The sequence below is a fragment of the Elephas maximus genome, chromosome 10 (genome assembly GCF_024166365.1).
Source record: "Elephas maximus indicus isolate mEleMax1 chromosome 10, mEleMax1 primary haplotype, whole genome shotgun sequence".
In the NCBI taxonomy this organism is placed as follows: Eukaryota; Metazoa; Chordata; class Mammalia; order Proboscidea; family Elephantidae; genus Elephas; species Elephas maximus.
In genome coordinates this window covers 47,340,099-47,353,649 of record NC_064828.1, presented here as the reverse complement: position 1 = coordinate 47,353,649, position 13,551 = coordinate 47,340,099, and the positions used below count along the sequence as shown (strand labels likewise).

The window sequence follows — 13,551 nt, the reverse complement described above, 5'->3', positions numbered from 1 at the left end:
TTAATGTTTGTATACGGACAATTCCCAAACTAATGAGCAAGAGGCATTTTAAAATTCATTTAAAAAAATAATAATAATTCATGTGTGAGTCAGTTATTTGGAACTTGAAACATGTATCTCCACACAATAATAAAGCCATAATAATAGTTTATGTTTTAAACCAGGGGTTGGCAAACTATGTGTAAATAAAGTTTTACTGAAGCGCAGACCCATTTATTTCCTATTTTTATGCTACAACAGCAGAGCTGAGTATTTGCAATAGAGACCACATGGCTCACAAAACCTAAAATATTTACTATCTAGCCCTTTAAGAAAGAGTCTGCTGAGTCCCTTTCAGATTATACTGTAAAGGTGACATAATCCATATCATACCTGAAGTTAGACAAAAGACATGACAGAAAAGGGAGAAAACGAAAACAGATGTCTTATCCCTTTCCAGGTATAAGGAGCCCTGATGGCACAGTGGTTAAAGTGCTTGGCTGCTAACCAAAAGGTTGGTGATTCAAATCCACTAGATGCTCTGCAGGAGAAAGATGTGGCAGTTTGCTTCCATAAAGATTTACAGCCTTGGAGACCCTCGGAGCAGTTCTGCTCTGTCCTAAAGGGTCACTATGAGTCAAAATCAAATCAATGGCAGTAGGTTGGGTTTGAATTTTGATTTCAGGTATAGGCCTAGTCTTAGGCAAACTGCTGAGATAGGTAAATTCTGTTGTAAACATAAATGCACTCCCCTTCCACCTAGATCTTTTCAGTGCATTGATGCTGCCCAACATTCACCTTCATCTCTACATCTCACAACAGAATCAGTCACTCAGTTCTCCATGAATCCATTATTTAGAACATAAGCTTTACTAAATAATTATTTTATATATCTATCTTCTCTTACTCCCACCCATTAGAGCAGCAGCTCTCAACTTTATAGTCTCAGGACTCCTTTATATTCAAGGTAGTTTGTAAAAATTTAGTTGCAATGTGTAATCTGAAACCATAAAAACTTTTGTACAATGTTACATTAAAATCCATTATTCTACCTTGTACTCTGAATAACATTTATACTGCTGCTTGATTTTATAACATTATACACTAGACATTTAGAAAATATTGCTTGAGTGCGGATCTACCAATGTTGACACATTTCACTATACAACACCAAAAAATCATACTCATTAATATTACTACTGATCTCATAAATAAGTACTGGGACACTGTCAAACTCACAGGGGAGATATAAGTTCCTAGTTTTCACTTGAAAGTTTAAATTTTATTAGCGACCATAAATACTGTCAGTTATTTTTCTTGAAGTGACAGGTTCATTTCACTTACTCTGGAAGAAATGTCTGCCAAATGTCCAAGCCTTAATAATCATAGATTGTCTCTTCTTTCAAGTAAAAACCATTTCTTACGAAGAAGCAGCTAGCTCAGCTTTCAAACAATCACGTTTGCTTTCCTCAAGACACCTATCAAACTTCAGTACGCAGAAAAAGGGCTTTATACGTACTTCCCAGAATATTATAAACACATGTGTATACTCGAAGAACAAGATTTAATACAATTAATCATTCCTACTGCTTCATCAAGGGCATTCTTAAGTGAAACTGTCACTTTACTGCAAAGTGTAGTAGTAACAAATACAATGACTACTAGTACAGTTTGGTGCCAGTGCTTTGATTCATGCTAGGCAGTTTCACCCAAAATTTTTACCCATCATTGTTTTTCCATTATCAGTGCAAATATCAACACACTGAAAAGGCAGATAATGTTTTAGTATTATTACAAAAACAGTTTTGATCTAGCTTTGTAAACCCAGTGGGTCTCAACAAATGTTGCTTAACAAAGAACTTGCCACTCCAGAATTACTACGGTGCCAAACCCTAACAATAAAAATTTTCTATTCACACTGTGCTAACATCAGGGGTTAGATGAAAAGCAATCTGGAAATACTGCAAGGAAACCTATACAAGGAGTTTAGAGATCAGACTTGGGTCTGCCACTAACTAGATGCCTCATTTTTCTCAATTGTAAACTGGAAAGTGTAAATTGGATAAATTCTGACCTCTTTTAGGTCTGAATTTCTTTTTTTTTTTTTCTTCATTAATTACCCCAGTGGACTCAACTGCAACAACATAAGCATCTGTGATACCGGACTTCTTCAAAGTAAATGCTATGTTTGCACCAAAGGAGTAAATGAAAATATTCATACAATGTAAGAAAAAATACTAGGGAACTTCTAGTGAACATTTGTATCTCTAGATATTTTTTTAAATAGTTCCTTCCCTTTTTTCCCTACCATTGGACTCACATATTTTCTAAAGCTCTAAGATATTTACCAAAATGTTCATGGCAGCAGCAGCAATGTTAGTTCTAAGATAAGGCCGGGCAATGGGCTATATTTACTGCTTGCAAAATAAAACTTCACAAATTCAAAATTGCTCATTATTTAGGCATGAGTTGGGATATTTGTTCTGTTCAAAGAGAACTGTTTACACAGTGAGCTGTGTAGACAAGAATACTTGCCAAGTGTGGCTTTCAGTACAAAAGTAGAACATTCACTAGGCAATAAATTAAAAAAAAAAAAAGGATCAATTGCCCTCAGGTCATTTCTGACTCATGGTGACCCCTTAGGGAACTGTGCTCCCTAAGTTTATCAATGGCTGATTTTTCAGAAGCAGAACACCAGGCCCTTCTTCTAAGGTAATCCTGGGTGGACTAGAACCTCCAACCTTTCAGTTAGCAGCTGAGCATGTAAACCATCTGGCCACACAGGGCACTCACTAGGCAATGCCTGGTATCAAAAAGAGGATAAACTCAGACAGGCCCTTCCATCAATTAATCTGAATTAATGAAATTTTTCTCTTTGCAACTTGGCTTTCACATTCTTTGCAGGAATAGTGTTGCTGTGCACCAGTGAGTTGATTCTGAGTCACAGTGACCCTGTAACATTGTAGAACTGCCCCATAGGGTTTCCTAGGCTGTAATCTTTACAGGAGCAGGTCTCACCAGATCTTTTCTTCCGTGGAGTTGCCAGATGGGTTCAAACCAACGATCTTTTGTTTACCATTGTGCCACCACAGCTCCTTAGCAGGAATAGTACTGGACTTCAAATCTCTATACAGAATTCTATATTCGGAAAATTCTATCATAAAAATACACCACCTTAGAAAAGAGTAAATCCTTCAACCAACATTTTAATACAGATGAATACACCATACAAGCACATAAACAAATATCCTGAATAGTATTCCTCTTTGTAGTGCTGGTGCATTTTTATCCAGAGTCTATAGAGAATCACAGCATGAGCATGATATACTTTTACCTTTACAAGTTCTTTAAATACAGCATGCTGAATCATTTTTCTTTTGTTAAGACCGGACGCCATCTCTTCAAGATCAATAGCAGACCTTCACGATGGTAGGGTTTGGGAGTAAGGGGAAGAAAAGCTAGTTAAGACACTCTAAAAAAATAACCTTCTGCATCAAAGAAGGTATGAATAATTAATCATTCACATTAATAATTTTCCAATTGACATGTATATAACTGCTATAGATTTCTAAATCTATGTCAGAAAAAATTTACAATGAAATATTAGATGCAAGACTTTGGTTAGCTTTTCAAGGCTTTTATTTGAAAGTTTAAATATTAATTTGTTCTCACATCACTGCAAAGCACTAATTCTGTTTTTCTATACATCTTTACAACTAGCAGAAAACAGGACTCCTTTCTCTAAGTGCTTAAACACTAGTAGTTCTAAACTTATTACCCAGTCTAACAATACAAAAAGGATGGATGGCCTGAGTATGATCAGAGTTAGAACTCAAGCAGTTAAGTGAAGTGTCTGTACCATTCTGTGCCCTGACCCACTCAGGGCCTCTCCCAGTGAATACAATAACTGAGACCACAAATGTTACTCCTTCAGGATACATAGAGAGAAACAAAAAGAGAACAGAGAAGATGCAATTCTCTAACAACGAAGGAGACTGTTAATGTCATCTGAAGCCTGAAGAGGATAAAATGGTACCACTTTTCTATAAGGAATCTAAATTGTTAAAAGGCTTTTTTATTAAAATAGTATACAGTATATGATAAATGGATTAAAAAAATCCATAATTAAATGAAAGTCACATGTAGCTTATTCTGTGAACCATCGATGTGGAAACATACAACACATGCCAATTTTCCAACCTATGAGTTCTATTCTTTTCCAGTACCATATGGCAGAAATGTTTCATGATAGAGCCTACTTTTCTAGTTAGTGCCTCGCCTCAGTAAACTAAGCTCAGTTTTGCCTGTTTAAAAAAAAAAAAACTGATTAATTTAACTTACTTAACATTCTCTCTTAGTTGCTTCACCAGTTTAATATTAACGTCCGCTTCCAATAATGCTGTACATACTTCTTTTAGCATAGCATTTAACACCTGCAAATAAATAAATAAAAATGAAAAACACTCAGTGTATCATTTTAATCACATTAAAAACACTGGTTGATCAGTCATCACTATATTACTATTACTACAGCTTAATAAAGATAAAACAATACAACGTTATTGAAAAAATGTTTTTCATTTAGCCTTAGGGAGATAACCTTATTAAATGTCCAATCATTTTGTCAAAAGAAGACATATTTAGCTTCCTCAACCAAGTATTAATTACCATGATTCCTATTTGAAAATAATAAAGACAATTTCCAAACCAAATAAAGTTACTACACAATAAATGTTGCCATTGAAGTTTTCCATGTCATTGAACAGCTCATCTCTGAATCACAGGACTGCATATTACAACATCTTCGTTTCTTAACTGAACTACCGTGGAGCAAAATGTGACAGAAGAAATTCACCCAGTCCCACCTACTGCCTTACCATTTCGACTCAGAGCAGAGGCACAAAGTTGGGAAGGAAATTACGCTTCACAAATACCTCACTATCGCTAAACATGTGTGAGTTGCAAGGTACCATGGTTAAAAGGTCAGAAACCATAAAGTCTTAAGAAAAGATGAGGCGTTAGCCGCTCATGTATATAAATGTTTACACACTAGAATGCAAGTTCCATAAGGGCAGGAATTTTAGTCTATTTTTTAACACTGCTATACCCTGGGTGCCAGCAAAAATATTTGTAAAAATGTAGGTCTTCAAATACTTCTTGAATGAATCCTCTTCCTCAACTCACTTATGCCCTACAAAGGCTTGTCAGGTTTCCCTACCCCTCATTAAAAGGGCCTGATAAAAACGGAACTTCTCTCTCAATAGAGGAATTTCTCCTTGTTAATTCCCTAGCACCACAGTACCAAGAAGAAAGAAGCTGCCAATTCAAGCCAGCTGTTATTCTATGTCCCACCAGGCGCTTCTCCCCTTGTTTTCTTTTTCTCTACTATAAACACAAGAGCGTATGGGCTACACATAGGAAAATTTTTTTTTAGAAATCTGTAGTTTTATTTATTGTATATTCCAAAGACTAAACAATGGTCTAAATTATGATTTATTACTTAATGATAAGAATATTAGAAAAAGTCCTGGATGAGGAGTTAGGAAAAGAAGATTCTATTACTGGTTCTTCCAGTAAATAAACCAAAAAACCAAACCCACTGCTGTCGAGTCAATTCTGACTCATAGTGACCCTACAGGACAGAGTAGAACCAACCCACAGGGTTTCCAAGGAGCGCCTGGTGGATTCCAACTGCTGACCTTTTGGTTAGCAGCTGTAGCACTTAACCACTAAACCACCAGGGTTTCCCTTCCAGTAAATAAACATGTGAAATTTGCTGTTGTTGGTACATGCCATCAAGTTGGTTCCGGCTTATAACAACCCTATGTATAACAAGACGAAACACTGCCCAGTCCTGCACCATCCTTGCAATCCTTGTTATGCTTGAGCACATTGGTGCAGCCACTGTGTTAATCCATCTTGTTAATGGTCTTCCTCTTTTTCGCTGACCCTTTATACCAAGCATGATATCCTTCTCCAGGGACTGATCCCTCCTGATAACATGTCCAAAGTATGTGAGACATAGTCTCGCGATCCTTGATTCTAAGTAGCATTCTGGTCGTACTTCTTCCAAGACAGATTTGTTTGTTCTTTTAGCAGTCCATGGTATATTCAATACTCTTCATAACACCACAATTCAAAGACATCAATTCTTCTCTGGTCTTCCTTGTTCACCATCCAGCTTTTGTATGCATATGAGGCGACTGAAAACACCATGGCGTGGGTCAAGCGCACCTTAAGTCTTCAAGGTGACATCTTTGCTTTTCAACACTTTAAAAAAGCCTTTTGCAGGATTTGCCCAATGCAATGTGTCTTTTGATTTCTTGACTGATGCTTCCATGGGTGTTGATTGTGGATCCAAGTAAAATGAATGACAACTTCAATCTTTTCTCCGTTTATCATGAGGTTGCTCCATTTATCTCCAGTTGTGAGGACTTCTGTTTTCTTTATGTTGAGGGGAAACCCTGGTGGAGTAGTGATTAAAAGCTACGGCTGCTAATCAAAAAGGTTGGCAGTTCATATCCACCAGATGCTTCTTAGAAACCCTATGAGGCAGTTCTACTCAGTCATCTAGGGTTGCTATGAGTCGAAATTGACTCGATGGCAGTGGGTTTGGTTTTTTTGGTTTTTATGTTGAGGAGTAATCCATACTGAAGGCTGTGGTCTTTGACTTTCATCAGTAAGTGCTTCAAGTCCTCTTCACTTTCAGCAAGCAAGGCTGTATTATCTGCATATCACAGGTTGTTAACAAGTATTCCTCCAATCCTGATGCCACATTCTTCTCCAGGTAGTCCAGCTTCTCGGATTATTTGCTCAGCATACAGATTGAACAGGTATGATGAAAGGATACAACCCTGACGCATACCTTTCCTGACTTTAAACCACACAGTGTTCCCTTGTTCTGTTCAAACGACTGCCTCTTGATCTATGCACAGGTTCCTCATAAGCACAATTAAGTGTTCTGGAATTCCCATTCTTCACAATGTTGTCCATAATTTGATATGATCCACACAGTCAAATGCCTTTGTATAGTCAGTAAAACACAGGTAAACACCTTCCTGGTATTCTCTGCTTTCAGCCAGGATCCATCTGACATCAGCAATGATATCCCTGATTCCACATCTTCTGAATCCGCCTTGAATTTCTCTGATTCCCTGTTGAAACACTGCTGCAACCACTCTCGAATGATCTTCAGCAAAATTTTACTTGCATGTGGTATTAATGATATTGTTCGATAATTTCCACATTCAGTTGGATCACCTTTCTTGGGCAGAAATATGGATCTCTTCCATTCGGTTGGCCAGGTAGCTGTCTTCCAAATATCTTGGCATAGACGAGTGAGCACTTCCAGTGCTGCATCTGTTTGTTGAAACATCTCAATTGGTATTCCATCTATTCCAAGAGGTTTGTTTTTCATCAATGCCTTCAGCGCAGCTTAGACTTCTTCCTTCAGTACCATCAGTTCCTAATTATATGCTACCTCCTGAAATGGTTGAACATCGACCAATTCTTTTTGGTATAGTTACTCAGTGTACTCCTTCCATCTTCTCTGGATGCTTCCTGCGTTTTTTAATATTTTTCCCATAGAATCCTTCAATACTGCAACTCGAGGCTTGAATTTTTTCTTCAGTTTTTTCAGATTGAGAAATGCTGAGTGTGTTCTTCCCTTTTGGTTTTCTAACTCCAGGTCTTTGTACATATCATTACAATACTTTGTCTCCTCAAACTACCCCTTGAAATCTTCTGTTCAGCTGTTTTACTTCATCATTTCTTCCTTTTGCTTTGGCTATTTGACGTTCAAGAGCAAGTTTCAAAGGCTCTTCTGACATCCATTTTTGACTTTTATTTCTTTCTTGTCTTTTTAAAGACCTCCGGCTTTCTTCATGTATGATGTCCCTGATGTCATTCCACAATTCATCTGGTCTTCGGTCATTAGTGTCCTACATGTCAAATCCATTCTTGAGATGGTCTCTAAATTCAGGTGGGATATACTCAAGATTGTAATTTGGCTCTTGCGGACCTGTTCTAATTTTCTTCAGTTTCAACTTAAACTTGCATCTGAGCAACTGACGGTCTGTTCCACAGTCAGCCCTTGGCCTTGTTCTGACTGATGATATTGGACTTTTTCATCCTCTCTTTCCACAATGTAGTCAATTTGATTCCTGTGTATTCCATCTGGTGAGGTCCACGTATACAGTCACTGTTTACGTTGGCGAAAAAAGATACTTGCAAGAAGAAGAAGTCGTTGGCCTTCCAAGATTCTATCATGTGATCTCCAGCATCATTTCTATGGCCAAGGCCATATTTTCCAACTATCGATTCTTCTTGTTTCCAACATTTGTATTCTAATCACCAGTAATTATCAGTGCATCCTGATTGCATGTTTGATCAATTTCAGGCTGCAGAAGTTGGTAAAAATCTTCAACTTCTTCATTTTCTGACCTTAGTAGTTGGTGTGTAAATTTGAGTAATAGTCATCTTAACTGGTCTTCCTTGTAGGCATATGGATATTATCCTATCACTGACAGTGTTGTACTTCAGGATAGATCTTCAAATGTTCTTTTTGATAATGAATGCAACGCCATTCCTTTTCAAATTGCCATTCCTGGCATAGTAGACAATATGGCTGTCCAACTCAAAATGGCCAATACCAGTCCATTTCAGTTCACTAATGCCTAGGATATCGATGTTTATGTGTTCCATTTCATTGTTGACAATTTCCAATTTTCCTAGATTCATACTTCATACACTCCATGTTCTGATTATTAATGGATGTCTGCAGCTGTTTCTTCTCATTTTGGCACTACTCAGCGTGAATCTGTAAATGAGAGACTGGACCAGGCAATCTCTAAGGTGTTGTCAAAAGTATTTAATTTCATTACTTAAGTGTCATATAAAATTCTGCATTGGAATTTTTTTTTTCAAACCTTCAAGCTAGGAAGCGCTTTTAATCTACCATTTAATTTGATCCGTAAAACCATCTTGTAAGGTGAATGCTATCCTCTCTTTTTATACATTAAGGAACCTGAGGTTCACTTGCCCAAAGTTATATCACACAGCTAGGAAATGCCTAAAGTGGGACACTAACCAAGGCCCTCTTACATCAAATTCAGCACTTTCTTCCATTGGTGCCACAAAATGTAAAATAAACTAGTAGACTAAACTCAAGCTTTTTAAAATTAACGAACCATTAAAACGTAATCTGTGATGGAAAATGAGAGAAAGAACTATCTTAAGTTAAAATAATAAAGCAAGGTAATCAAACATTTCAGATACCATATAAGGAGTCAGCTTTCAAAATCTCCAAAAAAACTCAATGGGAATTTCAGAGAAAATAAATCATAGAAGTGAAGATGAAAATGCTAGCCTTTTAGAAGATGAATGCTAAAAAAAAGTCAAGCAGAAAGGTGCAGATAAGCAGGGAAGCACACACCTAGCCAACAAAAAGGAAGCAGGATTCTCAGGTTTTAGGTCCATGTCAAGAGAAAAAGCAAAAGTATATTTCTAGATCTAAGTTATTTTCAAAAGATAAAATGTATGGTACTTTTACATGTACGTTAAGGGGTTTATTTGGGTGATGATTATAGAAAGTTGAAATTAACAGTAAGCTGATTTACCAATACAGAAACACTCTCTACTACATTCAGTTTTAGGTTTTTACCTGCAAGTATTAAATCTACATTAAAATAAACACAAACATAAGGTTTAGTGACGATCCATCTTTCCAGATGCTAGTGATGACCCACAACCACATGTATTTCTCATACCTCCTCATTGATAATGGTGGCATTGCTCAAAGAGCGTAATGCTGATGTTATTTTTCTTCCAAGGTCTGCTAGTACCATCTTGAAGGCTTAAGACACACTTATGAGGAAATCTAGGAAGAAAACAAAAATTAAATGAAAGCATTTGGAAAGAATCAATTTCATTTCCCATAACTGAAATCTTCTAAAGAAAAGTATGTAAGTCAAAATTAAAGCACTCTAATGTTGGTTGTTGTTCTTAGGTGCCTTCAGAGTTGATCTTGACTCACAGCAACCCCATATGGCAGAGGAGAACTGCCCAACGGTATAATCTTTATGGGAGCAGATCGCCAGGTCTTTTTCCAGCAGTGCTGCTGGGTGGGTTAGAACACCAACCTTTTGGTTAGCAGCCAAGCACTTATCTACTGTGCCAAAAGAGTTCTTTAGATACAATTAATTCCAGCTTTTATACCCTCACCCTGCAGCTTCAATACAGTCATGTTCAAAAGATACAACTGTCACTTGGTTATGATGCTTTATGTTTGAATACTTCATTGGAATCACCTATAGGAATCAGCAAATTTAATATGTTAAATAATACCCTTTGAGGAAAAAAAATGACATGATCTCAAATTAAACCTGTTCTCACTTTGGCATAATAATTGTAAATATAAACAACTAATTGATGTATCATGTATGTTTTTAAATTAGAGAGAAAGAAGGAAACAGAAAGGGAGAGAGAATGAAAGACAGGGAGAAAGAAAAAGGTGAGCTCTCTACCCAAGAATGTTGTCTATTATATCTCATTAAAGGACTCTGAAAACTACTTTGTTTCTTGATCCTAAGCAAAATATATAAAAAAAAAATTAATCACTTAACTTTTCTAGTACAAAGAAAAGCAACCGTTGAGTCATAATTGTATGACAAGCACTATGCTGATTCTACATCCATGACATTATCTAATTTTATTCTAATAACAGCCAAGGAAAGAGGTATGTTATTACTCTTCCCATTTTATAGATGTACCTGATATGCAAATCTAAAACAAGGTAACGTCAAAGGTCCTTTCCAGCTCTAAAATTCTATGATTTACCCTCTACAACAAAAAGACAAATAATCCAATTAAAAAATGGGCAAAGGAAATAAACAGACATTTCACCAACAAAGACATTCAGGCAGCTAACACACACATCAGGAAGTGCTCTTAATCACTAGCCACTAGAAAAATGCAGATCAAAACCACAATGAGACACCATCTCACCCACACATTACTGGCACGAATCAAAAAAAAAAAAAAAACAGAAAATAACAAATGTTGGAGACGCTGTGGGGAGACTGGAACTCTTACATACACTGCTGGTGGGAATGTAAAATGGTACAATCATTTTGGAGAACGGTATGGCGCTTCCTTAAAAAGCTAGAAACAGAAATTCCAGCAATCCTACTCCTAGTGATACATCCCAGAGAAATAAGAGACGTCAATGAATAAACATATGCATACCCATGTTCACTGCAGCATTATTCACAATAGCAAAAAGATGGAAACAACTCAAGTGCCCATCAACAGATGCAATGGATATACAGACTATGGTACATACAAGCAATGGAATACTACGCAACAATAAAGAACAATGATGAATCTGGGAAACATCTTACAACATGGATGAAATCTGGAGGGCATTATGCTGAGTGAAGTAAGTCAATCACAAAAGGACAAACACTGTATGAAACCACTATTATTAAAAGCTCATGAAAAAGTTTACACACCCAAAGAAACAATCTTTGATGGTTATGATGGAGGGGAGGGTGGGGAGGGAAAAACACTAGACAACAGGTAAGTGGTAACTCTGGTGAAGCATAAGACAGTACACAAGACTGGGGAAGTCAGCACAACTTGTACAAGGCAAGGTTATAGAAGATTCACAGACACATCCAAACTCCCTGAGGGACCGAATTACTGGGCTGAGGGCTGGGGACCACGGTCTTGGGGGACATCTAGCTCAACTGGCATAACATAATTTATAAATGTTTTACATCCTACTTTGTTAAGTAGCATCTTGGGTCTTAAAAAGCTTGTGAGTGGCCATCTAAGATACTCTACTGGTCCCACCCCACCTGGAGCAAGTGAGAATGAAGAAAATCAAAGACACAAGGGAAAGGTTAGTCCAAAGGACTAATGGCCCACAACCACCAAAGCCTTCACTTAGACTGAGTCCAACACAACTAGATGGTGCCCAGCTACCACCACCAACTGCTCTGACAGGGATCACAATACAGGGTCCTGGGAAGAGCTGGAGAAAAAAGCAGAACAAAATTCTAACTCACAAAAAAAGACCAGACTTACTGGTCTGACAGAGATTGGAGAAACCCTGAGAGTATGGCCCCTGGACACCCTTTCAACTCAGTACTAGAGTCACTCCTGAGGCTCACCCTTCAGCCAAAGATTAGACAGGCTGATAAAATAAAACGAGACTCAATGGGCATACCAGCCCAGGGGCAAGGAGAAGGCAGGTGGGGACAGGAAAGATGGTAATGGGGAATCCAAGGTTGAGAAGGGGAGAATATTGACATGTAGTGGTGTTTTTGGCAACCAATGTCACAACATAATATGTATATTGACTATTTAACGAGAAACTAATTTGCTCTATAAACCTTCATCTAAAGTAGAATAAAAAATAATTCTATGATTTTATAAAACATACAGATGTACATACTACATATAATCGGAATGCCAGGCTTTAAGGATTTTAAGCAAGCAAATATGATTTGTAGTCCTTGTCCTTAATTTATTAACTAGTTGGCAAGACAAGGCACACAAATAAACAGTAAAATTACAAAAAGGACAACCAATAGTTCAAAGTTAGCAATACAAGTTTATGGTCGACTGCAATGATTAGTGAAGTCCTGGTGGCACAATTGTTAAGTGCTCAGCTGAAAACCAAAAGGGAGTAAGATGTGGCAATCTGTTCCTGTAAAGATTTACAGCCTTGGAAACCCTATGGAGCAGTACTACTCTGTCCTACAGGGTGGCTATGAGTCAGAACCAACTTGGCGGCAACGGGTTTTTGGTTTTGGTCGATGATTATTTCTGTAAAAATTCAAAGGAAGAAAAAACATTTTGGGTTGAGGTGGACAAATTAGGCTTTACTGAAAAGGATGAATATGAATTCAGTACTGAAAAATAGGTAAGATTGAGGTAAGTAGTTAGGAGCAAAGAAGGGAATTTTTGGAAGGTGAATAGCGTAAGCAGAAAGAAAGACAAAGAAAATCCTAGGACATACTTACACTTTATATTGCATTAAGATTTATAGATTACTGAGCATTTACCCATTGCCATCGAGTCAATTCTGACTCATAGTGACCCTATAGAACAGAGTAGAACTGCCCCATAGAGAGTCCAAGGAGCACCTGGTAGATTCAAACTGCCAAACTACTGAGCATTTAACCAAAAAAACCCATTGCCGTCGAGTCGATTCCAACTCATAGCAACCCTGTAGGACAGAGTAGAACTGCTCCACAGAGTTTCCAAGGAGCGCGTGGTGGATTCGAACTGCTGACCTTTTGGTTAGCAGCCATAGCTCTCAAGCACTACGCCACCAGGGCTTCCAATGAGCATTTAGGGGAACGTAAATAAAACATTCTGGTCAGAACGGAGGGCTATATAGTCAGAAAGAAATAAAGGATAAAGGGCTCTGAAAACCCGTTTAAGAAATATCAATATGAACAATACTACCATAAGAGTTGCTTAAAACGACTGTTTCAGTAATCCTTCCAAGCTGGTCTAGTCTAATTTAGCCAACCAAGATTAACAAGACTAAATCTCATAACA

The 13,551-nt window shown here is 37.4% G+C and overlaps 1 protein-coding gene across 1 annotated transcript in view; it reads right to left on the bottom strand.

The window, feature by feature from the left end:
* The window catches only part of SRP54 (signal recognition particle 54), a 51,706-nt gene that overhangs the window by 24,692 nt on the left and 13,463 nt on the right, over window positions 1-13,551 (bottom strand). Inside the window, exons 2-4 of the mRNA XM_049898603.1 lie at window positions 9,747-9,856; window positions 4,321-4,412; window positions 3,314-3,398 (exon numbers count right to left, since the gene is read on the bottom strand). Of these exons, the coding sequence (XP_049754560.1) occupies window positions 3,314-3,398; window positions 4,321-4,412; window positions 9,747-9,824 (255 nt within the window). The 5' untranslated portion in view covers window positions 9,825-9,856. The remainder of the gene's footprint in view (window positions 1-3,313; window positions 3,399-4,320; window positions 4,413-9,746; window positions 9,857-13,551) is intronic.